The sequence below is a fragment of the Rhineura floridana genome, chromosome 5 (assembly GCF_030035675.1).
Source record: "Rhineura floridana isolate rRhiFlo1 chromosome 5, rRhiFlo1.hap2, whole genome shotgun sequence".
Classification (NCBI taxonomy): domain Eukaryota; kingdom Metazoa; phylum Chordata; class Lepidosauria; order Squamata; family Rhineuridae; genus Rhineura; species Rhineura floridana.
Genome location: NC_084484.1, coordinates 26708959 through 26733068, shown reverse-complemented (window position 1 = coordinate 26733068; position 24110 = coordinate 26708959). Strand labels below are relative to the sequence as shown.

Here is a 24110-nt window from a genome sequence, read left to right as displayed (position 1 = left end):
TTGGTTTGTATTTTTCAATCCTTTGCAAGGAACAGGATTGTTCTTTATAAAGACTTCCATAGATGTTAAAGGTAATATTATAGAGGTGACCTGTGATTATACTTTTATCCTTACCTTTTACTCAAACCTAGCTCATTTCAAGACTACAGATTACTCTACTATTGTTGTTTTTGAAAGCTTGACAGAAGAGTGTTGGTGTGGTACATTCTCTACCTCTTTGTAAAATAGTTTGTTAGGCAATGTTTCTTGACTCATCAGATAGACCAAGGTATTATGGGGGAAAAAGTCCTATCAGTTCATTCCAGAGTAGCTGGCTCAGTTATATTTGGTTTTATGATGATTTTTATTGTTTCACTTTCTGTATGGTTTGTTTTTATGTACACTGCTTAGAAATGTTAATGATTAAGTGATATATAAATGTCATAAATAAATAAAGAGTTCAGGTTCAGAAGCATGTTGAATGACAGCAGCAGTTGTCCCATAAATTCCTCCGGGATGGAGTAACTTCAACAATTTCTGATTATTTGCCTTTTACTTTAGAGCTGAACAACTAGGTTGTAACTATTTCAATTAGTACTACAATTGATGCATTTTGATATGCTTTTTGCTTTATAGGTATATGAAAATTATTCTTTTGAAGAGTTGCGCTTTGCTTCACCAACACCTAAGAGGTAATGATTTTGTACAAAATGTAAGACATAAAAGTATCTGTAAAAGTGTTAAAAAATTGATTTCACATGAGCGTATGGCTTTATGTTATAAGATACTAGCTAAATTTTTTATCAGAAACTTGTTCAGATATCGGTGTTTCAGAAAGTTGTAGAGGTGAAATCCAACAGAGTTCACTTTCTTCGCCTTCCCCCTGAAGCTCTCATGCATGTGTCTCCAGATCTGCTCTGGAGGGTTCCCTGTTTCCCTGGAGCACATTTTGAGTGCATGTGAGGGGGCTGCAAGGGGGAGGAGAGGAAGGTAATGTTCCATTGCTGTATATTCTGCTTGCACACGTACAGCTTTGCATACAACCTAATATCTAAGAAAAGTGAAAACACCCTTTTATTTTACTTGCCTTAAGCATAGAGGAAAACAGTATTGAGCTTTGTAGCTCAGTGGTTGGTTCTGCTTGCATTTGAACTTTTGCATTTTTATGTAGTGTGGTTCTTTTTTAAACATCTGAATTTTGTCAGAAAGAAAGCCAAAAGCAACTTGCTTTAGGTTTTCCAGGAGCATTTGTGCACTTAGTGGAATTCTTTGACCCCTCCCCCTCCCCAAATTTTTAATAGCAACCTCCATGCTATATCACAAGACCATTTTTGAAACTTCCCTTAGTTTCCCTTAGCTTGCCACAGTGCAGGGGGATGCTCTGTTTGAGATAATGTTTAGATAACATTTAAGTTTGAAATGTCCGAGTAGAAGACAGTATTGCTTTGATTTTCAGTTCATGTTATTTCATCATATAATGCTGGGTTTTCTAACCATAGAGTTGGTGACCTGAGTTGATGTTGAAGTAGTGGGTGGTGTGTTGTGATTTCAATATCCATTTTTTTCCCTAGACCAAGTGAAAACATGTTGATAAGAGTCAACAATGATGGCACTTACTGTGCTAACTGGACTCCAGGAGCAGTTGGTCTCTATACCATTCATGTTACAATTGATGGCATTGAAATAGGTATATAAAAGTCCTCATATTCGTACAGTGTCAAAACTGTTAATTCATCCATAGCAATATACCAAAACAAGGATAGAAAACTTTTAAGGTTCATCTCAGAGAACAAGTTTTGTACAAATAATATTTTTATTACATCTTCTTTTTACCTTAAAATGCTTGAAAATAAAAACACATCAGGAAATGTGTCAGAACAAATAGTTAAAAAACATGTTTAACAGTGTATGTATACATTTTAGCTTAAAGCAATGGTTACAAATGCAGTGTAGTGAATCTATAGTGGTTGGTTGGTCATACCTCTGCTATACTTGGTTGAGCTCCCTCCCACTGCCACGGATGGAGACTGAGCCACAGCTGTCTCTCTGTGCAGCCTCAGACAGTAGCTCTGCCTTTTTTATGAGTGAAATGCCAGCTGAGTTATTCGCTGTCCAACTATGCCTTCAATGACAAGATTTCCCCATATGTATCCTGTCATGGGCTTCTGGAATTCATGTTGTGTGAAGCATCCCTTGAAATCCTTGACAAGGAATTCTATATGCATTTCTTCCAGACAGTATTCTGACAGATACAAGGTGCCCTGAAAAAAAAAAAAGGAATGGCATTTTTAACATCTTGTAAAGACAGAGGAGGTTAATTGCTTGAGACCCTTTATAATCTGTTTCACCTTCTTATTAGGATTTGACTACTGGCATGTTGAAATGCCATCTTATATAGCTGAACTCTTTATTGACATGACCTCAATGGATCTGTCAAGGAACTTCTAGTCTTGTTACTCTTTGTTTTTCTTATGGGTACTTGGTACCATATTCTCTAAATGGACTAATTTTCAAAAGTAATGTAAAAAAATGGGATGAATCTAGATTCAGGAGTCTTATTTCTCATGCCTAATGTGTTTCACATGTTTAAACTACTTTGATGCCAGACAGGAATTTTCATTGAACAAGCTAGAATTTTACTACTTGGCCAAAAACTGAATGTAGCCCACTTCGGAATGAAATAACTTTCAAACAGTCATTTAGACTTCTTATTTACCCTTTATACTTCAAGATAATTGTCTTAATTTTCAGATGCTGGACTAGAAGTAAAAGTAAAAGATCCTCCAAAAGGAATGATACCACCAGGAACCCAGCTGGTAAAACCGAAAACAGAGCCTTTACCAAACAAGGTATAAAAACTAAAACATTTTTCTGATTTGAAATGACATTTAGTGTATGTAAATGCATGAGTTATATTACCTAATATTTTTAAACTGTCAGAGGTTAGAGCACATATGTGGGAAGATCCAATCCTTAGGTAAGATGGTCTAATGGTCTGACTCTAAGGTAGCATCATATGTTTAATTGCTGAAGGAAAACTGCTAATACAGAAAAGAAAATTATTGTATATTGCTAAAGGCCTCCTTACCTTGGCACAGTCATTAACCAAAATGGAGACAATAGTCAAGAAATCAGAAGAAGGCTAGGACCGGGGAGGACAGCTATGAGAGAACTAGAAAAGGTCCTCAAATGCAAAGATGTATCACTGAACACCAAAGTCAGGATCATTCAGATCATGGTATTCCCAATCTCTATGTACGGATGTGAAAGTTGGACAGTGAAAAAAGCTGATAAGAGAAAAATTCATTTGAAATGTGGTGTTGGAGGAGAGCTTTGTGCATACCATGGACTGCAAAAAAGACAAATAATTGGGCGTTAGAACAGATTAAACCAGAACTGTCACTAGAAGCTAAAATGATGAAACCGAGGTTATCATACTTTGGATACATAATGAGAAGACATGATTCACTAGAAAAGACAATAATGCTGGGAAAAACAGAAGGGAGTAGAAAAAGAGGAAGACCAAACAATAGATGGATTAATTCCATAAAGGAAGCCACAGACCTGAACTTACAAGATCTGAACAGGGTGGTTAATGACAGATACTGTTGGACGTTGCTGATTCATAGGGTTGCCATAAGTCGTAATCGACTTGAAGGCACATAACAAAAAAAAGACCTCTTCTTGATACTTAATCCTGACTGTCTGGCAGATATACCCAAATCAGGTGTATTTTTTTTTAAAACCCATTTGTCACATTTTTCCCCACTACATTGCGGAGAAATCTGAATTCTTACAAATGTACTGATTGTTGTAACTGTTTTTCACTTAGTCCTGCATTTTAAATACAATTCTGTTTGCAGTCACAACCATCTGCTGTCACCAAATGGAAAAGAAGGTTTCCTTCCTTCCTGCAACAAAATGCCCTGTCTTGATGGTGCTTGACTATATCTAGGGCCAAACTAGATGTCACATTATTGTCACCTTGCATAGCTGATTCTTTTAAAAAACAAATAGCCATTGTGGGGTGAGGGGCCCCCTGAAATGTGATCGTGGTGTGGGAAAGGCGGCTTTAACCCTTTGCCCCTGCAATGGTCCCAGTCAGAATCCTCTCTCTCTCTCCCCCTCCCCCCTGGCTATCCACAATGGAAGGAAAGCTTTCACCTTCATAATCATAGGGTATGTTTCTATAAACGTGTCCTTTCCCAGTTTCCCAAAGACTCCAAACAAAGTTTGTTTAAAAAGGCATCCAGATGTTAAGTGGAGCCCTAACATGAGTTATGTGGGCATAAGTCTCACTGATTTAATTGGGATTTGCACATGAAAACTAGGAGCAGATGTTTAGTCGTAATGATTATTCAGTTGCCAAACAACTTTCAGAACAAGAGCAGCCTTTGCCAGTTTTACATGTATGTATTTACATTCAAGCTGGAATATATAGACTATTATCTAATTCAGTTTACAATGACAACTGTTTATATTCTACTAAGACCACATTCACACTTTACATATGTTCCACTATTATTCCACTTTAAACAGTCATGGCTTCCCCCAAAAAATCCTGGCAAGGGTATAGAAACATAGAATCATAGAATAGTGGAGTTGGAAGGGGCTTATAAGGCCATTAAGTCTAACCCCATGCTTGATGCAGACATTCAGTTTAAAGCATACCCAACAGATGGCTGTCCAGCTGCTGCTTTAATGCCTCCAGCGTTGTAGAGCCCACCACCTCCCTAGGTAATTGGTTCCATTGTGGTACCACTCTTAACAGTTAGGAAGTTTTTCCTGATGTTCAATTGAAATCTGGCTTCCTCTAACTTGAGCCCGTTATTCCGTGTCCTGTATTCTGGGATGATCGAGAAGAGATCCTGGCCCTCCTCTGTGTGACAGACTTTCCAGTGCTTGAAGAGTACTATCCTTTCTTCCCTCACTTCTGTCCTCAAGGCTAAACATGCCCAGTTCTTTCAGTCTGTCCTCATAGGGCTGTGTTTCCAGTTCCCTGATCATTCTTGTTGCCCTCCTCTGAATCTGTTCCTGTTTGTCTGCATCCTTCTTAAAGTGTCGTGTCCAGAACTGAATGCAGTACCTGAGATGAGGCCTAACCAGTGCTAAATAGAGGGAACTAGTACATCACACAATTTGGCAACTATACTTCTGTTAATGCAGCTTAAAATAGCATTTGCCTTTCATGTAGTTTGTGAAGGGTACTGAGAGTTGTTGCCAGAATGATTTAACAGTCAGTCACTCTTCCCAGAGAAATCTCAGCACCCTTCAAAAGCTACACTTCTTAGAATTCTTTGAGGGAAGCCATGACTTTTTAAAGTGGAATAAGAGTGGAATAAACGTATGGTGTGAATTCAGCCTTAATGTAAAATCTGGATATCTCATTTAGTTTGTGCACGTGTGTTTGAATGAACTGAGTTTGAATGAGCAGATTTGATTTGTGTGTGTAATCAGTCTGGGTAAATTTAGCAGCAGAGTAGCTGTTGGGAGGCTTTCCCTTGAAACTGTGGATTTTTGTAATCTGAAGCTGTACCTTTAATACTCTTTTTTTTAAGAGGTCTTTTCCAGGTTTCTCTGCCTTACTGTCTCTTTGCTTCTCTTAGGTTCGCAAATTTGTGGCCAAGGACAGTGCAGGGCTGCGTATCCGTAGCCACCCTTCCCTTCAAAGTGAGCAGATAGGCATAGTAAAAGTCAATGGATCCATTACCTTTATTGATGAGGTAACTTGCAAGAAATTTATATGAAATTGAAATTAAGATTAAATTATCACTTCCATATATGGGGCAGAATCCAAAGAACCCAATGAATAGTCTCACATGGCCTAAAGCTTTGGACTATGGGCCATCCAGGCCATAGAAGTCTCTTTGAAACTGAATAGTTTCAAAAACAATTGGTGATATGCGGCCCTGCTGTTCACAGGAGAAAAGCATTAAATCCCACTTGAGTGCATGCAAGCTCTTTTGGATATTTGCAACAAAAGTTAGATAAAAAAATAGCATAGATACATCAGGCTGTATGTAGCTATTTTGCTTTCTGTGCTGCTTTAAACTCATGCTATAGACTGCAAGATTGCTTTTTTCCTATGCATGTATGATGTTCTCAGATGAGACTTGAGCTCCATCTTGTGGTCGAAGGCAAAATAGCACTGTTCAATTTCTCTTGAATCCGAGTCTAAGCTATCCCTTAACCTCAGAAGCCAGTTCTATTTTGCTGTCACAATTTGTGGTTGCATACTTCGCGCTCTCTACTCTCTACTTTGATTCTTCCTGTTCTCCTGTGCATGGAAAAGCTGATCTCAGGTGGGTAGCTAGCTCCACCTAGCTGTCGAAAGCAGAAGAGTGTTAAAGAGGGTTTTTTTTAAAAAAAACGACAACTTCCTGCTCTGCGCAGCTCCTCATTACAGTTTCTCTTCTGCCTTCCACCAAGAATGGTTGATCTAGCTCCTCTCCGTTCAGGCCTGTATAGTTTGGTTTTTTTTCCTATTGTGTGTCTGTACCTTTTCCTTCCTTTACTGTTTTCCTACATGTGTTTTGTTTAAAACAAACAAAAAGGGGTTTGTCATTTTACATTTCTCCTCCCCTGAGACTTTGCAGTGGTGCTGAGCCGACCGCGAAGCAGCTGCCCCACTGCTTCGGCTGCGAGACCACAGTCTTCTCCGTTAAACTCTGCCCGCCCCCAGCTTCATTTCTCAGGCGCGTCTGTGCCTGTTTACCGGCAATCACCCAACCAGCCTCCTCCTTTCACAGCGTGAGTGGGGACGCCTCTTACAGTGTGCTCCTCAGGACGCCGAGTGCCTGCCACCCCCTCCTCCATCCTCTCACCCACGGAAGGCCTCAGCAGGATGCTCCAGATGCGGGGGAAGCATATTCGTGTCCCCCCGCAGCTCGTCAACACCTGGCCCAGCTATTATCACAGCCCTTAGCCCCCATAAGACCTGCAGCATGGTTGGCACCCATGGAGAAGGCAACACACAAATTGGACCACCCACCAAAGAAACCTAAGTCACTTCAGCCTCACACTACAATGGAAGTCATGCCTCTGCCATTATCCAACCAGGCCCTAGGACCTTTAGGTTCTATTGAATCCCAGGCAGAGGTAGCCATAGCCTGCCCCTCTTCCAGTAGGCACGAGGTGGCTGAGGCGTGTACTGTTGCTGGCAGGGTGGCTCCACAACGACTGCTACCTAAGAGAAGTAGGGGAACCAGTCACGACAGGCAACAGCCTGGTGATACACAGGGGGCTGCACCAAAGGAGGCTCAGAGCAACACGTGCAGGTCACAGAAGGACCTGGAATCCCTATCTGAGGAGGAAGGCACCCAATTCCATCCCACCCGGGAGGTGATTTTTTCTACACCGTCTTGTCCTGAGGAGTTTGAAGGCTTCCTCGAGACAGCTACATCTCACCAAGCATTACAAGAGAAGAGGGGTGAAGCATCCTTCGTTTCACCCTCTTCACGTCAGGAACTCCAAGTTCAGGGGGTGGTGCACAACCCACACTGTTCTCATGCTCAACCTCTGCAGTTTCAGTTATCACCACACATGCTACAACAATTAAAGGAACAGCTGAGAGATTCTCTCCTAATGGATCTAGCCAGAGAGCTTTCCATATCAGCAGCTGAGGCTCGACACCCCACACAGGACACACCAGCCACAGCACCCACTCCACCACCTTCAAGAGCGCAAGTGGCGCAGGCCTCACTACACTCTGCTCTTCTTCAAACGTGCCCCAACTACCGGGCAGGGCATCATCGGACCCTTATGCCGCCTCACAGGGCAGGCATCCTCAGCTTCAGGAGGAGGCAACGGTGGACCCAGACAATGAGCTGATTGTCCTTGATGAAGAAGAATGGAGTGGAGATTCGGAGTCAGAGGAAGTAGTGACCAGTAGGATTTTCCAGGAGGCTCATTTCCTTCCATTCCTGTGCAAGGCAATGGAAGTTCTGAACCTAAATTCTCTGGAAGATCCTCTAGCTCCCTCAGCATCTAGTGTTTTCACTCGAAGGTCTCTATGGTTACACCATTGGGAGGCCAATACTGCAGCCCGTTCTAATCTCACATCTGAGCCCTATGTGGGTGGCAAACTATTTGGCAATGACTCCCTAGCTGGGGTCTTGGAGTCGAAGGAAAAGAAGAAAGCTATGTCTTCTGCCAAAAAATGAGACAATAAAAGACTCTTCCGTAGACCTTTCCATCCTTATTTGCCCTCCCAGTCCTTTCGAGGCTCCAGGGCATTTGGAAGAGCAAAGGAGTCCCGTACCCATCATCCCTTCTGGAATAGGCAATGTACCCAGTCTAAAAGCCAACAACCTTTCCCCAATAGACCGAGTTTTGGATCCCAGTCTCAGGGGAATAAGCATCAATTCTGACGCCAGGGTCCCTCAGGCAGGAGGACGCCTTCAGCATTTTGCCCACTGCTGGAGGGAGACGTCTTCGGACCAATGGGTAGTGCACACTCTCAGATATGGACTGAGGCTGGAATTCACCTCCCTCCCTCCAACCAAGTTTATCCCCTCTCTCCTCTCAACATCTCCGGACAAGCGGGAAAGGACTCTTCAAGCAATTGCCCACCTTCTGCAGATTGCGGCAATAGAGCCCGTTCCAACAGGCGAAAGGAATCTACTTAGTATTCTTCACCGTCGTGAAAAAAGACGGATCTTTCAGGGCGGTACTCGATTTGAAGAACTGAAATGAGCTGTGCAGAGCAGGAAGTCCTCGTAAAAAAAAATAACCTCTTTAGCACTCTTCTGCCTTCAACCACTAGGTGGAGCTAGCTACCCACCTGAGATCAGCTTTTGACATGTACAGAGAAAACCATTTTACGGTAAGACCAAATATCTTATTTCAGGCTTGTATTCTGTGTCTTATTGTATGTTTTTGATCTGTCTAATCTTGTTTATCTGTTACTAAAGGGAAAAAAACCCAACTCTGTTGCCGTTTGACTATGTCTGCAGTGTTCCTCACGCCAATGTTCCAGTCTTTCCCCACAATCTTTCCTGTCTTCAGGGTTGCGGAAACCTGGGCAATAGGCCCATATTGTCTTCTGTGGAGCAACACTCAACTCAGATTGAAGGACACAAAGAAGGAGGAGGGGGAGAAGGCATTTGGCAGGAGGTGATATAGAGCATCAGGGAAGGCACTGCGTGTTGAGAGACCAGGAGTAGTTATCAGATGAGGAAGGGAAGCAACAGAGAAGGGAGCTGGCAGCAGTTTTTTCATCCAGCTCATCAACTGAGACATTTCTGGGTTTGGGGGATGCTGTCCTACCAAATGGAACACAGCCAGTACAGGCTTTGATGTCTCACAGCCATTCCTCGACTTCTGAGAATTTACAGAACCAGATCCCTTCCCCCATTACACTTTGCCCCTGAGCTGTTGTTACAACTAAAAGACATTTTGCTAGCAGACTTGTCTAGAGACCTGGCTGCTACTCTACAACCCTTAAGAACTCAACCCTGGGAACTCTTCCTCCTAGTGCTCCCTTACCCTCATCAGCTACCCACTTGCCTCAACCTAGTTTGTCTCAGACTGTGCAGTCTACTTTTCCTCAGGCTCCACAATTTTTATCAAAGCATCAGTCTCGAAGAGACTTTAGGAATCCTTCCCCTGACCCTTATGCTGTATACAGAGGCAGGGCTTCTCACACTTCAGAGGTTTCAGATGATATGGATACATAATTAATTGTTTTAGATGAGGAGGAATTGAGTGGGGCATCAGAGACAGAAGAGGTGTCTTCACATTGGGTTTTTCAGGAACCACATTATCTACCACTGTTATGCAAGGCTGTGGAGGCATTAAATTTGAACACTTTAGAGGATGCTTCCACCCTAGACTTGGCGGCGGTATGCCAGATCCTAAACCTAAGTCCAGGATGGTTAAACTTCCCTCCATGCTTCCTAAAGTCATCAGAGTGGAATTTGAGACTCCCTTGCAGTTTAAGAAGTCAGTCCCAATTGTAAATAAGTATTATCTCCTGGACCAGTCCGTTATGAATCAACTGAAACTCCCACTCATAGATGCTCATAGTCAATCCCTCCCTGAATCTGAAGGATTCTGATGTGCAACTGAAGGATGTAGTCTAAAAGAGATTAGATCTGAGACTACGGCAGGTGCATGATGCAAGTGCCCTTTCGACTTCGGTGTTTGCATGAGCTACCCTACTGTGATTGGAAGAGCTGTTTGACAGCTCTCAGCAGGAACCTGCCTGGGTTCGAAAAACCCTTTGGAAGGTTTCTGAAGCAGTAGCTTTTATGGCGGATGCTTCAATGGATGCAATCCAGTTTTCTGCTAGGGTACTTGCAGCTCTTGTGTTCACCTGAAGAACCCTGTGGCTACATCATTGGGAAACTGATGCCACAGCCCACTCGAATTTGACCACTGAGCCCTATGTGGGGGGAAAGCTCTTTGGCAATGGAGCCTTGGAGAAGGTGTTAGTCAAGTCTAAGGACAAAAAGAAGACTATGCCATCGGCAAAGAAAAGGGAGGACAAACGCAGGTTTCGAAAAACTTACCGTGCATATGTTCCAGGATAATCCTTCCAGTCCTTTCGTACCTCATGTGGAAGAGGTAGGGATGTTCACCCCTTTTGACCTTGGGCCAGACAGCATTTCTCCTATAGAAGGCAAAGACAACAATTCTCCAGAAAGCTGGGTTCAGGAGCATTGATCCGTGTGCACAAACATCAGTTCTGACTACGCCCTCCCCCCTGTGGGAGGCCGTCTACAACTCTTTTTGGACAAGTGGAGCAATATCACTCCAGATTGCTGGGTGATACAGACTATCAGGCATGAGCTCAGTTTAGAGTTCATGGCCACATCTCCTCACAGGTTTCTCCCATCCCTCTTCCTTCTCCAGTCCAGACAAAAGGGCCAGGATACAGGAAGCTATTCACCATCTCCTGCACATTTCGGCGATCGAACCAGTACCGCCAGGGGAGCATTACTGCAATATCTCTTCCATTTTCTTTCCAGTGGCCAAACGAGATGGCTCGTTCCAGGCAGTACTTGACCTCAAGCATCTCAATGGGTACATCCAATATCGCAAGTTCAGGATGGAAACCCTGATGTCTGTCAAAGAGATTCTGCAGATGGGAGATTGGATGACATCAGTAGATCTCAAGGTGGCCTACCTGCATGTCTCGGTGTATCAGGGACATCGATGTTACCTCAGATTTGTGGTGAACAGCCAGCACTTTCAATACAGGGCAATGCCCTTTGGTTTGGCATCTGCCCCCAGGATGTTCATAAAAACTGTGGTTACTCTGGTGGCACACCTCAGGCTGAAAGGGGTACACATCTATTCCTACCTAGACAATCTACTGATTCAATTGCCATCAGAGTCAAAAGCTTGGGAGGACCTTTCCTGCATACTGACATGTATCAAAGACCATGCCTTCCTTGTCAAACACCAAGAGAGCCACCTCTATCCACCCTGGTGTACTCTACACCTGGGGGCATAACAGATATGGAGGTGGGAACTATAGTGCTGTTACAAGAATGAGTGGCCAAGATCCAATCGGCGGTTCACTCCATCAAGTGAGCCCACACGGTGGATCTCATGAGGCTGGCCAAAATTCTGGGATTCATGATCTTGGTGATTCAGATCACCCTGTGGACGAGACATTATATGTGCCCTCTTCAGTGGGCATTGTTGCCATTCCAGAGCAATATAGTTTCCCAGCGTCATTGCCAGGTGCTGATGCCTGCTCAGGCACGATATTTTCTTCAGTGGTGGTTGCAGACCTCCAGTCTATAGCATGGGGTGCCCTTCAGGGATCCTCAGTGGTCAGTGGTCACAACAAATGCCAACCTAATAGGCTGAGGAGCTGTATGCACCGGTGACTTGGTACAGGGGAACTGGACTCCTGGAACTATGTGCCATCAGACTGGCCCTACAATACTTTGCCACAAGGAGGTGCCTGGGGGCAGTACTCATGCACACCAACAATGTCATGGCCAAAGCCCATGTGAACCAGCAAAGAGGCACAAGATGCTGAATTTTTCATCTGGAGGCACGTACCTTGATGAGCTGGGCAGAAATATATCTGGACTCCCTGAATGCAGAGCATATCAAGGGAGAGGACAATGTACAGATGGACTGGCTCAGCAGACAATGGATTCAACAGGGAGAATGGAAACTACATCCCAAAGTGTTCAGTCAGATATGCAGAAGGTTTGGCAAGATCCGCGTGGATCTCTTTGCATTGCATCAGAACCATCAGGTTTCCCAATTCTCCCATTATGCAGGTCCAGCAGCAGAGGCAACAGATGGCCCAATGGCCCCTCGAAACTCTATAGACCTTTTCACCAATTCCTCTGCTGCCTTGGGTCTTATATCAGATTTGAGAAGAAAGAACCAAGGAGATTCTGGTAGCTCCACATTGGGCCTTTCCGTCTATGGTTTTCAGAGATAGTCAGTCTGGCGACATCCTTCCCATGGCCGTTGCCACACTGGAAGGACCTGGTAACTTAGGGTTGCCTGGTCCATCCAGACCCAGTCTGGCTGAATCTTCACGTGTGGACATTGACCAAGAAAGATTTTTGAGAACGTGCCTGCCGTCAGTAGTGGTTAGATACCATGCTGGCATCCAGACATCTGTCCACACTAAGACTATATCAGAGTATGTGGAGGGTCTTTTCATGATGGTGTCAAGAAAGACACTGTGTACCCAGCAGAGCCAGCCTTTCAGAACTATTGGCTTCTCTTCAGCATGATATGTCCAATACTACTTCGCCTAAATACTTTGCAATATCAAATGTCAGTACTTTTAGCAGTTCTATCTAAGTCTCTGAATAAACTGTTGGGATCTCATACTTTTGTGAGATGTTTTGTTAGGGGAGTGACTATTTCATCGTCACCAGTCCAACACCACTTCCCATCCTGGGATTTACATAGAGCTGACTGCCCTTCAGAAACTGCCATTTGAGCCATTGAACTCTGTGCATCTATGCATCATTCAAAGTTCTTTTCTTGGTAGCAATTATGTCAGCCAGAAGGGTTTCAGAAATGAATGCTCTATCAGTGGATAAACCACTTGGTATTTTCCACAAAGATAGGGTAATCCTACGTAATAACCCTATTTTCCTTCCTAAAGTTCTGTCCTCTTTTCTTTCTCAGCAGGAGCTTATCTTACCATCTTTCTGTCCTTCACCTGTCCATCTCGCCGAGAAGGCCAGGCACCCATTAGATGTGAGACAGGCTTCAAAGGTGTACATCACCAGAACTAAGCCATTTCGTAAGATGGATTGCTTGTTTGTATCATTTCACCCATCTACCTTAGGTAATAAAGTGTCCTCATCCACCTTGTCTCAGTGGATTAAGGCTTGCATTTCTTTAGCTTACACCAGTCAGAATATGAGGCCGCCAACCAAGATCATGGTGCATTCCACTAGGGCAGCAACTACTTTGGCAGCTTTCTCCCTCAATGCACCCCTTCACGAGGTGTGTAGAGCAGCCACATGGGTTTCTCCCAATACATTCATTAAATATTACAAGGTTGATATGTATGACTCTGCAGAAGCAGGCTTTGGGAGAAGGGAATTGCAGCATGTTTTTCCAGAATTATAGGAGTGCATTTCTTTTCCACCCTTCATGGGTCAGTTTGAGTATGTCCTACCTGAGAGCATCGTACATGCACGGGAGAAGAGACCTTTGTCCTTACCTTAAAATGGTCTTCTACGTGCATGTAACGATGCTGTCAGGGCTCTTCCTGGACTACATCTCTCAGGGATCATATACATGCTTAGGTTCTTCCTACATTCTTCTTAGCAGAGAGTGCCATAGGTTATCTGTGTTGTTTGCATGCACTGTTAGTTCTATGTTTGGGTTTGTCATGTAAACACTGGCTTCCTGAGGCTAAGGGGAAGCTAGAGGATTCAAGAGAAATCAAACTATGCTATTTTGCCTTCAACCACAAGGTGGAGCTCAAGTCTCACCTGAGAGCATTGTTACATGTGCATAGAAGATAGTTTTATGGTAAGACCAAAGGTCTCTGGGGAAATTGAGGTAGAAATATTTCATTGTGTTAACATTTTAAAGTTTCTATTGATTTTTCAGAAATAAAATGGTCATTGTAGTTTTAAATCAAGCCAGTCAAGTTGCTGAAAAAATTTTTTTTGCAGAAAATTGGATGTTTCTGTTTTAATGATTTTTAAAATAAAAGCTAGCTTGTTGCAGATAAAACGTGAAAAGATTGCAAATCATTCATTGTGAGCATGCCATAGATTTAGTTTTTTAATATGCCTTTTAATCTTTACATTTCTAGCCATTCTTTACCTTTATAGTAAGTTATTTTCACATTCTTAACAGTCTTATCCTAAGACATGTGATGCTTTCAAATTACTGTTTTCAATAGTAGTATATCAACTGCTTTTCCAGAACAGTGTCCCATATCATGATGTTTTATTACTGTTAGAGATATTTAGGCTTAAAACATTAATCTTCTAATAAATTTCTTCTTAATTCATCCATAATTTTCATCTGCTTTACATTTCATGAGCTTTTAAAAAAGTTGTAGTTAAATAGCCCAAATGTTGAGCTCCCATGAAGCTGTATTACACTTAACCTTCAATCTTTTATTGTTTGTTGCCGAAGTAACCTGTTTCGTGTTTGTTCTTCATAGATTCACAATGATGATGGTGTATGGCTACGGCTGAATGATGAGACAATAAGGAAATATGTTCCTAATATGAATGGTTACACTGAAGCCTGGTGCCTTTCTTTTAACCAACATCTTGGCAAGAGCCTTTTGGTCCCTGTTGATGTAAGTAAAATATGATTTTGAAGAATATTATAGTGAACTCAGTCGTGTAAGAATATTTTAAAGATTATCATCTTTCATCCATCTCATCTGTAAGGGTAATCATTCCCATTAACCAATTTTAAGGCTTGTAATGATGAAGATGGAGAAATTAAGGCTCTTGGTAGTATTTCTTTCTCTCTCTCTCTCTCTCTCTCTCTCTCGCCCCCCCGCCCCCCCCAAAGGAGGCAATTTGCCAAGTTGGAACCTTAGTTAAGGTGGGCCTATGCTATAATCTGTAGCCTTTATATTTGACTAATAATTAAAATAAATGTGTATCTCATACTGTTTGTTCTGTAGTTTCTGTAGTTTCAAAAGAGATTTGATTGTATTAATACAATGGCATGCTGTTGCTGGAAATATTTATTGCTTTCTTATTTGGGTACTGCACTGATACGGTTTTTCTTAATTATGCTTTTTGTTTGGTGAAGCAGTGTAACTGATAACCAATATTTAGTAGTTTAAAATGGGAAGTCACCACCTAGGAAATATTGGTAAGGTTTTTAAAAAAATAATAGTTGTAAATAATATGGTAGTTTGTACTCAGCTGTGGGGCAGTACATATGTAACATGGCCTATTCCTATGATATGTTAGCACCCTCTAACCCTGATTTCAAATCTGGATTAGGACTACCAGAGAACGGTGGAGGTAATTTGTACTTGAAAGGGCAGAAATTGTGTGATTTAGTGGCTGGGTTATATCCAGACTGGTCCACAATAACTAAATCTGTATATTAGCTACACTTCTTCAGTGCATGAAGAGAGAGTTGGTTGCAATGAAATTGATGAAATATGTCTAGATTTGACCACATTATTGAGCTCTTTAACTGCTATGAGAGAACTGAAATATTGAATAGGAGTATTTACCGTATTGCCATTACTAACAATGATATATAGCTATGATATAGATACAAGACGATATATTTGTAATGATTTAAGGATAGGACAAGGTATTGAGTAGGAATTGCCCAGTACATCTTTGTTATTACTTCTAAAAAGTATATGAAATGGCACAGAACATGACACAGGTTCAAATATGCAAATGCAATAATGGACAAAGATGACATTGAAAGAGGGCTTTGCATGAGGAAGACTTTACATGCAACAATACATACAGTGGCAGCATGGAGACAAAAGGTTGTATGCTGTGCGAGCGGAGTTCTACTTGCACAATGGAACTTCCTCTCCTCTCCCCAGATGCCTCCCAGATCTGCTCCAGAGGGTCCCCCAACCCTTTGGATCAGATTTTGAGGGTGTTTGCAGGGCTGCAGAGGAGAGGATGGGGAAGTTCCATTGTGCAAGTTAAACAGCAGCATTGGATTACTACCCTACGCTCAGGAGGGAGTTTTGTGTTAGTGAGCCAGTTTCCCTTTTTTTCAGCAGAAAAAAGAGGAAGGTCGAACAAGATGGATTGATTCCATAAAGGAAGCCACAGACCTGAACTTACAATATCTGAACAGGGTGGTTCATGACAGATGCTATTGAGGTCACTGATTCATAGGGTTGCCATAACTCGTAATCGACTTGCAGGCACATAACAACAACAACAGTGAAAAAGTTGTACTAGCGTGGGATAGCAATGACATGCTTTAAAGTAGCCTATTTTACAGATAAAATTTAGTGTAAACTGTATTCCAACTTAAGTAAAAGTTCTCTTCAAGATCAGGGAAATTTTGTGGATTTGAAGGTATCATAGTGATCTAACTTAGTCATATTTGTACATTAAAAAAATTAAAAATAGCTCCTTTATGCAAACTTGGCAGTTGAGAAAGGTTAAGCAGATTGGTGTGTATTTTTGTTAAGACACTTTTATGAAAAGCAGTTTGCCACAAATGGCAAATCTCTGCAATTATGATAGGGTAGAGCTAAGAACCTTTAGAGCTGTGTTCTGCTGTCCCATGTGATGAGCCAACAAGGACTGCAGGTGTAAACATTCCCTAGGTTATGATGTGTGCTCAGGCTACAGCACTGCTGCAGCCACTCAAGTAGCCCATTGGTTACCCCTGACCTGGCTATAAATAACGGCCAGATCAGTTTTAGGCTTTTTATGGACCACAAACAGTCCAGGCTTTGACTGCTTAGTTGCTAGATCTAGGCCAGTGTGCACTGCCTTGACTGTCCATCTGCATGCATGCTGGATGCTCCCTTGGACTTTGATCCCAGTAGGGACCGACCTTTTGCCTTTCACCTTGCTTCCTTCTCTAAGGCTGCTGAGACCCAGTCTCCAACAATTTTATTAGTTTGTGATAACTTACTTGGATGTCTCTGTGAAGCTTTAAGTCATGGCAACAAGACTGTGCTTCTCTCCAATTACTTTCAGGAAGTGCTGGCTATGAAGAAAGTTCTAGCTTAAGCACTCCTTTTATACCACACTTTGCACATCCAAAATTCCAATACTGACTTTTATTTTAAAAGAACAGAATGACATTCCAGAGAGCTTACTTAATAGTTTCCTTGTTTGACTAGCTTCCTTGATGGGCTGTCTTCCGTGAATTGTTTGGAAATCTCAGCTAAACTTTCTGTCTAGAACTAAACTAAACTGTAAGTTTTTTTTAAAACAAATGTGCAAATACTTGACATTCTTCCTGTTCAAACTTCAGTTACCAGGGAAAAATATCAATCTGGTAAGAGTGTTGGATGTGCATGTGGCTAACTCCCAGGCCTCTTCCTGCACCTTGCATCACTGACACTCCAATATAAATGTTCCATTCCTGCTGATAAGTTGGTCAGGGAGATAACACAAGCAATTAAATGTACAGATTTTTATTTTTGGAAGGATGGTAAGAGGCAAGAGAGCATCCAAGACTTTGCTGGTTTGAGGTTTCCCAAACTTCAAGCAGAAAATACTGAACTACAAGTAAAAAAACAACCCAGCACATTTGCCAGTGTGTTATGAAAAGCATGAAAAATGAGATGTTGAAACACAAGGCTTCAAATACTCAGAAGTATTATTAACTTCCATCAACTAAACATATCCTATTTTTTGTACAAAACCCTTACTGAGTCACACACGTGGAAGTGTGAAATCTACATATTTTCAGTGTAAATGTTTCGTAGTTCTAAAAGCAGTTTGCACTGTGCAAATTCTAAAAGAAGAGTACTATGCTGTACTTTATTGATGCTGTGTTGAAGGCCAACATTAGTGTTAAAATGTTTAGAGAATCTTCTAGAGTCTGACTTAGACATAAAATATTTGTGAGAAATTGAAGACTAGGAACATTTCTTTTCAGATCTGTTTTGTAAGAATGCACACTGGCAAGTTAAAAATGGTTGGCAAATATTAATATTGAATTAATAGCAAAGACAATTCCATATTGGAAGCTTTTTATAGTGATTGATGCATGCACATCTTTCAAAAGTGTATATTAGATTGATATATTAGAGTCCTAACGCTTACACAAATAAAAGAATACTCCTTGTTGCACAACAACTGCTTGCCTCTTTCCTTTCCATTTTCATTGCTTTTTGCATAAAGCATATATCACAAGAATAATAAACATTTATGTTTCAAAGTGCACTCTTGAAGAATATTTTATTGTTGTTTTATGTGCAGAAAGTCTGCAGTATAACCTGTTACTCTATTTTGCTATTTAATCTTCCAATCTAAAATGTACACACCTTGTTCCAACAAATGCATTTTTGGATGTGTACAAAACTGATGCTACCATATTTCATTGTCCCATTTGAAAAAAAAAAAGGTCATCAGCCACCATATTTGTTTAAGTACTGGATATATTTACAAGATCAAAACAGCCCCAGGTATGAGTGAAGACTCTTCAGATTGGCAAGGGAAGGGGATTTGCCAGGTTTTTTGTTTTCAGTTTCAGCCCTTCATGCCTTTTCAGTCCTGCTTTGGAGGGTCCCCTGAACTTCAAGAGTTGCTTTTTCCCTCCTGGGAGTGCGAGATCCAGTGCTCGCATGGCTATATAGATCCCATCCAAAACAAATATGCTGAAAAATTAGCCTTTTCATGAAACTTGTTTTCAAGCTGGCTGGGGAGGTAAAGCTTATATTTCCTGTGAATAATATATCTTTAGAGAGAAATTTATGCATGACATGAACACTTTGTCAGTTGTGGCTAAATGAAAACTTTCTTAAACTGTCAAAGTCCTTATTTTAAAGCAGTGTTTGTTTTGTGTGGCTTTTAAAAAACTTGTTAAAGTGTTAGATATGTTTTACCATCTGTTTAATATCTTCCCTCAAAAATAAATGGGTGATCTAAACCAGCTCTTTTTCCAAATTAAGTAATGGTGCTCCCATGGCTTAATATGAACCTTTTCAATGTTTGGGCTCAGCAGTTGAGCATCAGAAACAAAAGTTAACAAATGTGCCGCTGAGTATTTGTAGAGTGCTTTTCCTTCATACCAAGAATCCTTTACACATCTTAGATCAGAGGACTGAGCTTCTGGGAGTGGGTTCTAATATCTTGTTCTTTAGAAAGGAGCTGCAGGATGTTCTTCCAAATGAGTTTTGCAGAAGAGAGCAATTCCCCAGCAGTTCATAAGTCTTTCTGTAAATAAATTTGTTTCTAGTTGCCAGGAATAGTGAATTTTTGGTTTTCATTGTTTAAAACTAGTTTTTCTTCATTTTAAAAATATCAGAAAGTACTAAAGCCCACAGCAAGGTACCATAATAAACCTATTTTAATGAGTGCATCACTTTTTATACTTAATGTGGTAAATTCATTTCTACAAAACACACTATGATTTTTTTTTAAGTACTCTGCTATTTCACATGCTGATGTATTTTCTTAATGTGGTTGGGACATACGGCATTACAGCACTTTCCAAAGTTTTCCAAGTACTACAACCTACATTGTAAACCTTTCCAGTTATAAATAGGTGGCTGAGTGTCCACACTAAATGTTTGTCTTTGCTCCCCCCTCACTCCAGAAAAAAATCTTCACAAAGTGGCAGACTGTCTTTCATAAAACAAATCTGACTTTTGATAGGACTTGTGTTCTCATTCAGTCAGGAGAATGCAAATTGTCTTGCACTAAATGTGTTAAGCTCTCTATAAAATAATCTGTTAAGTGAATGGCATGACACACTACATCATTTAGAGCTTTCAGTATAAGCTGTTTGTCTTCAACAGATTTTCCCCCCATGGTGAACAGTGGGCTCAGCTGACTTCATTTTAAGACTACCTTTTTTGTGAAAAGAAATTGTTTACAATGATGCAAAAAAAAAAAAATGTTCTGCTAGGCCCTTAATTTCTTCTGCTGATGTCTTAATGTTCCAGTACTCTGTTGATATGTGTCTATCTTAAACTTTACATAGAATATCTTTAATGCTAGCCAAGGAGTCAGGGATTTGGACTTGTTTTCATGGACTTCCAAACCTTTCCCCCCTCAGGTGAGTTTTCTTAACTACCAGGATCGGTCTCTTGTATACTAGTATTTCTGACATTGTGGAGTATGAGCCATCTAACATTTAAACTGGTGGTTTTTCAGACTTTTCTTTCTTCAGGGAAACTCTTTCCACATTGACATGTGCTGAGCAATTGCTTTGCACTGCTGAAGACTCTGAGGCATGTTCTAGGATTCATGCTCATTATGCACAGGTGCTTACTAGTCCTGTTAGATCCTGCCATCACCCTGCAGGAACTAAAGGCACCTGCCTAGAACATACTCAACACCTTCCTGTAGCTGCACAGTGCAGGGGAAAATAGGTAGTAATGGGCAAGTGTTCTTTAGGCAAGCTTTTCTACCGTTACTAATCTCCTTGAAGAATTGTTAATAAATTTTCGAGGAACACCTGTTTGCTAAACTGCAGAGAATATGTTGCACTGAGTCACTCAGACCTCCTTATTTGACTGGTAATATCAATTCACATAGCCGTCTTTAGAATACTGTAGAAGGCTCATATGTGATGCTGTATAACTTGACATTAAATCTCTCCACCAGTTGCATATATATCTTCTGTTCCCTCTTCCATCTTGCACTCTCCTGCATGAATGCTTTTACTAGGCATAGTCTTTTGTGTTAGTCCTGTGGTTGTATCATCTTTTGGAAAGTGACACTTCCAAATGTTCATATTACAAATGTGTGTCTTTTATTTTATAAATATTCGTTTACCAAATATTATACATTATTTGTGTTCAGCAGTAATTTAGTGGGTATTGCAAGTTCAGTTCCTATTTTATAAAGAAAACTATAGTTTAACACATGCTCAAGTGTTTTAGGGTGAGACCTTAGTTGTTGCAGATCTTACAAAGAGCTGAGCTTAGTTGAAAAGTACAAAGGCATTATTAACGGGAATTTTTTTTTTTTTTGGTTTTTTGTTCTAAAATTTTCAGGAGTCTAGATCTAATACAGATGACTTTTTCAAAGACCTAAACTCACACTGCCCTCAGGAAGCGGTAATGCAGGAGCCAGATATGCCGTTCCTTCGTGGTGGGCCTGGAGTGTATAAGGTAGTGAAGACTGGCCCCTCAGGTCACAACGTCAGAAGCTGTCCCAACCTTAGAGGTATCCCAATTGGAATGTTAGTTCTGGGAAACAAAGTCAAGGCAGTGGGCGAGGTATGGATCCTTGTAGCTTCAGTTATTATCTTCATAGATTCTGGTGTATAATAGTAGCAATCATAAGAAAAGCAGCTGTCCTGCACAAGGTTTGCTTTTCCACCCTCAGTTACTAATTGTTAACTTTCTGAAGGTTGTTTGTTATATAAACTAATGCAAGTCACTTTTACCTTGATCGTATATTGTATTATCTGGCATTAATTACGCTTATTTTTTCATGTACATATGTTTAAAATGTGGGTTTATCAGAGGACTGTGTGTTTAATGTATATTTCATTGTTTACTAATAAATTATTTTTAGGGCTACAACAGAGCTCTATTATCTTTTTTCTTGGTATTGATTCAGCTGTTGCATGCAGTGATCATGCTTTGGTACTCTTCTACTGCAATGGGCTTGAGGATGTAGTGTGTCATGCTATTTTTTTTCTCAAACAGCACACAGGACATAATAGCAACTTTGTGAATATTGAATACATAATATCAATTTCAAGCTTTCTCTGCTTCATGTGTCAAATAAATAAAATCAAGAAAAATCCAACCCTTGCATTCTATTAGGTAGCAAATGCTGTGTTTAACTAGCAGCTTTTAGGGTGATCTGTTTGTTCTTTTCTTCTGAACATAATCCAGTCTAACACATAAAAAATCCTAATGATCTTAAACTTCTACGAATGGAAATGATTTTTATTCTTCCTTATTCTTTGGCTTGAAGAGTATCTGTTGCTTTTCCATGACAGGAAAATGTGGAAACATTATGCTGCATCTCATTGGTGGATTATTTGAAAAGTAAATTAAATATGCCTTTCCTTGTGTATGTGTGTGTATGTACCAGGTCACTAATTCTGAAGGGACATGGGTGCAGATGGATAAGAACAGCATGGTAGAATTCTGTGAAAGTGATGAAGGCGAAGCATGGTCCTTAGCTAGGGACAGAGGTGGAAACCAATATCTCCGGCATGAAGATGGCAAGTCTTCATTTTTTACAAAATCGTCTGTTCCATCTTGTTAGAATCTGAGCACAGAAACAATACAAAGCGATGGTGTAAATTGTTTAATAATTCAATATGAAAAATAAAAAAGCTTAAATGATAACAGACTAGCACACTGGTATCCAAAGTTCTTCATTTTACAGAGATATTTCAGAATGCAGTCATACTCTTGTGCCAGATTGAACTGAGGTCAGACACCACTGCCTGGGGAGGTCATCACAACCTAAAGAGCCAGGACAAGGTTTATATTAAGGAGTAAGACAGATGCATGGCCTGGCAAAACATTTTAAAAGAAATCATAAAGTAAGCAATTTAGAAAGCAAATAGTTTTATTAAGGTCGTCCAAAATGATAGAAGTCATTCCATGCTAAATTTATAATGGTTTATAGGAATGATATCAAACATAGGGCATTGGAAGCCCTTTTCATGCATTAATTGTTAGAAAGAGGCCCACTCAAAGGAGGGCAGCAGGGCTACACTGCTGAAACCACCCCTGAACTTGTGCAGCTTCAACACCTATGCTGTGAGGATGGACTTGACATCCACTGAATGAGCACAGATATCTGAAAAGGGGAAGCCCGATGCATATAGATTACTACAAGAGTTGAAACCCTGATTATGCAGTGTTCCAACTCCCTGTGTAAGCATATGGACATTGGTTTCCCCTTGTCAGATGTCCACGCCAAACACACAGATTTTGGACAAAGAGCCCTCCTGCCCTTTTCTGTGCATGGGCCCTCTTTATGCAATTAATGCTGAAAGGGGGCTATAGTCTCCTGTTAATTTAGAGAAGTCATGTTCATTTCAGTACAAGGGTGCTCTGGAATTAGTGATTGATGAATTGAAACTGTCATTCCTACGTTCATATATTCCAGCTTTCATTCGCATTTCAAAGATATTAATTATATTCTGAAGCAGGGTTTTGTTTTGTTGCCATTACAGAACAAGCTTTTCTTGATCAAAATGGCCAGACTCCTCCGCCAAGTCCTTTTTCGTTGCAGACTTTCAGTAAGGGGACAGTGTGTAGTAATGGGCAAGGATTTGATTATGGCCTTGGAAACAACAAAGGTAAATTTTCTGCCATTCTATCATTTTGAATATTGAATATGTTTCCTCTTGTATATGTTGCCCCAGTATATTCACTTTTTTAAAGTCTGAAGCAATTCATATACATTCAGATACGCTGGAGGGTTTTTTTTTGTTTTTACAGGAGACTTTAATTATACTATGAAGTATAATTAAAGTAAAATATTCTTAATTTTGAGGCTCAGAGTTATAAGACTGACATTGCTTATTTGTTGGAGAAGGATCAGCATTGGAATTATTATAAATTCAGCTTGGTTTATCAGGTTTGAGTATGATATTTCTATGTTGTAGCCAAAGCTACTCATTTTGAAGAACTGTTTGAAAGTCTTGAACATTTCTGACCTATGTATTACAAAAACTTTCCATTTATGAAATTTGCATCACATTCTGAGTGTATCTGTGATAGCAAAGATATTTGAGAAACTACAATATTGATTGATTGATTGGGCTGTAAAATCAATGTTACGCGCTATGTCATAAACATAGTTTTCTATGTAAAAAGGTTAAACTTCATCCTGTATTTAACAGAAAAGCCTCTGGGGAGCACTATTGTGCTTCACAGTGCAAGAATGCTGGTGCAACAAGGACAGTGGTGTCTGCTGGAATCAGATTGGGTCCTTGTACTGGCACAAGAAGGGCTTTTGAGTAGGTTTAACCTGTCAAAAAGATTTTAATGGATGTTAGAACAACATTTCTCCATTATAGTACTGGCATGAAAGTTGTTTAGTTAGTTTCTGTAC

General features: G+C 40.7%; 1 protein-coding gene across 22 annotated transcripts in view; it reads left to right on the top strand.

Annotated features, from left to right (window-relative positions):
* MYCBP2 (MYC binding protein 2) overlaps nt 1–24110 on the top strand; it is a 232347-nt gene that overhangs the window by 128611 nt on the left and 79626 nt on the right. For 15 of the 22 annotated variants that reach the window (XM_061630039.1, XM_061630037.1, XM_061630038.1 and 12 more), the window contains 9 exons: nt 616–671; nt 1551–1666; nt 2731–2828; nt 5586–5702; nt 14600–14740; nt 20056–20130; nt 21074–21298; nt 22128–22260; nt 23227–23352. In XM_061630039.1, the coding sequence (XP_061486023.1) occupies nt 616–671; nt 1551–1666; nt 2731–2828; nt 5586–5702; nt 14600–14740; nt 20056–20130; nt 21074–21298; nt 22128–22260; nt 23227–23352 (1087 nt within the window). The remainder of the gene's footprint in view (nt 1–615; nt 672–1550; nt 1667–2730; nt 2829–5585; nt 5703–14599; nt 14741–20055; nt 20131–21073; nt 21299–22127; nt 22261–23226; nt 23353–24110) is intronic. The other 7 variants (XM_061630058.1, XM_061630053.1, XM_061630045.1 and 4 more) reach the window with 3 other exon arrangements.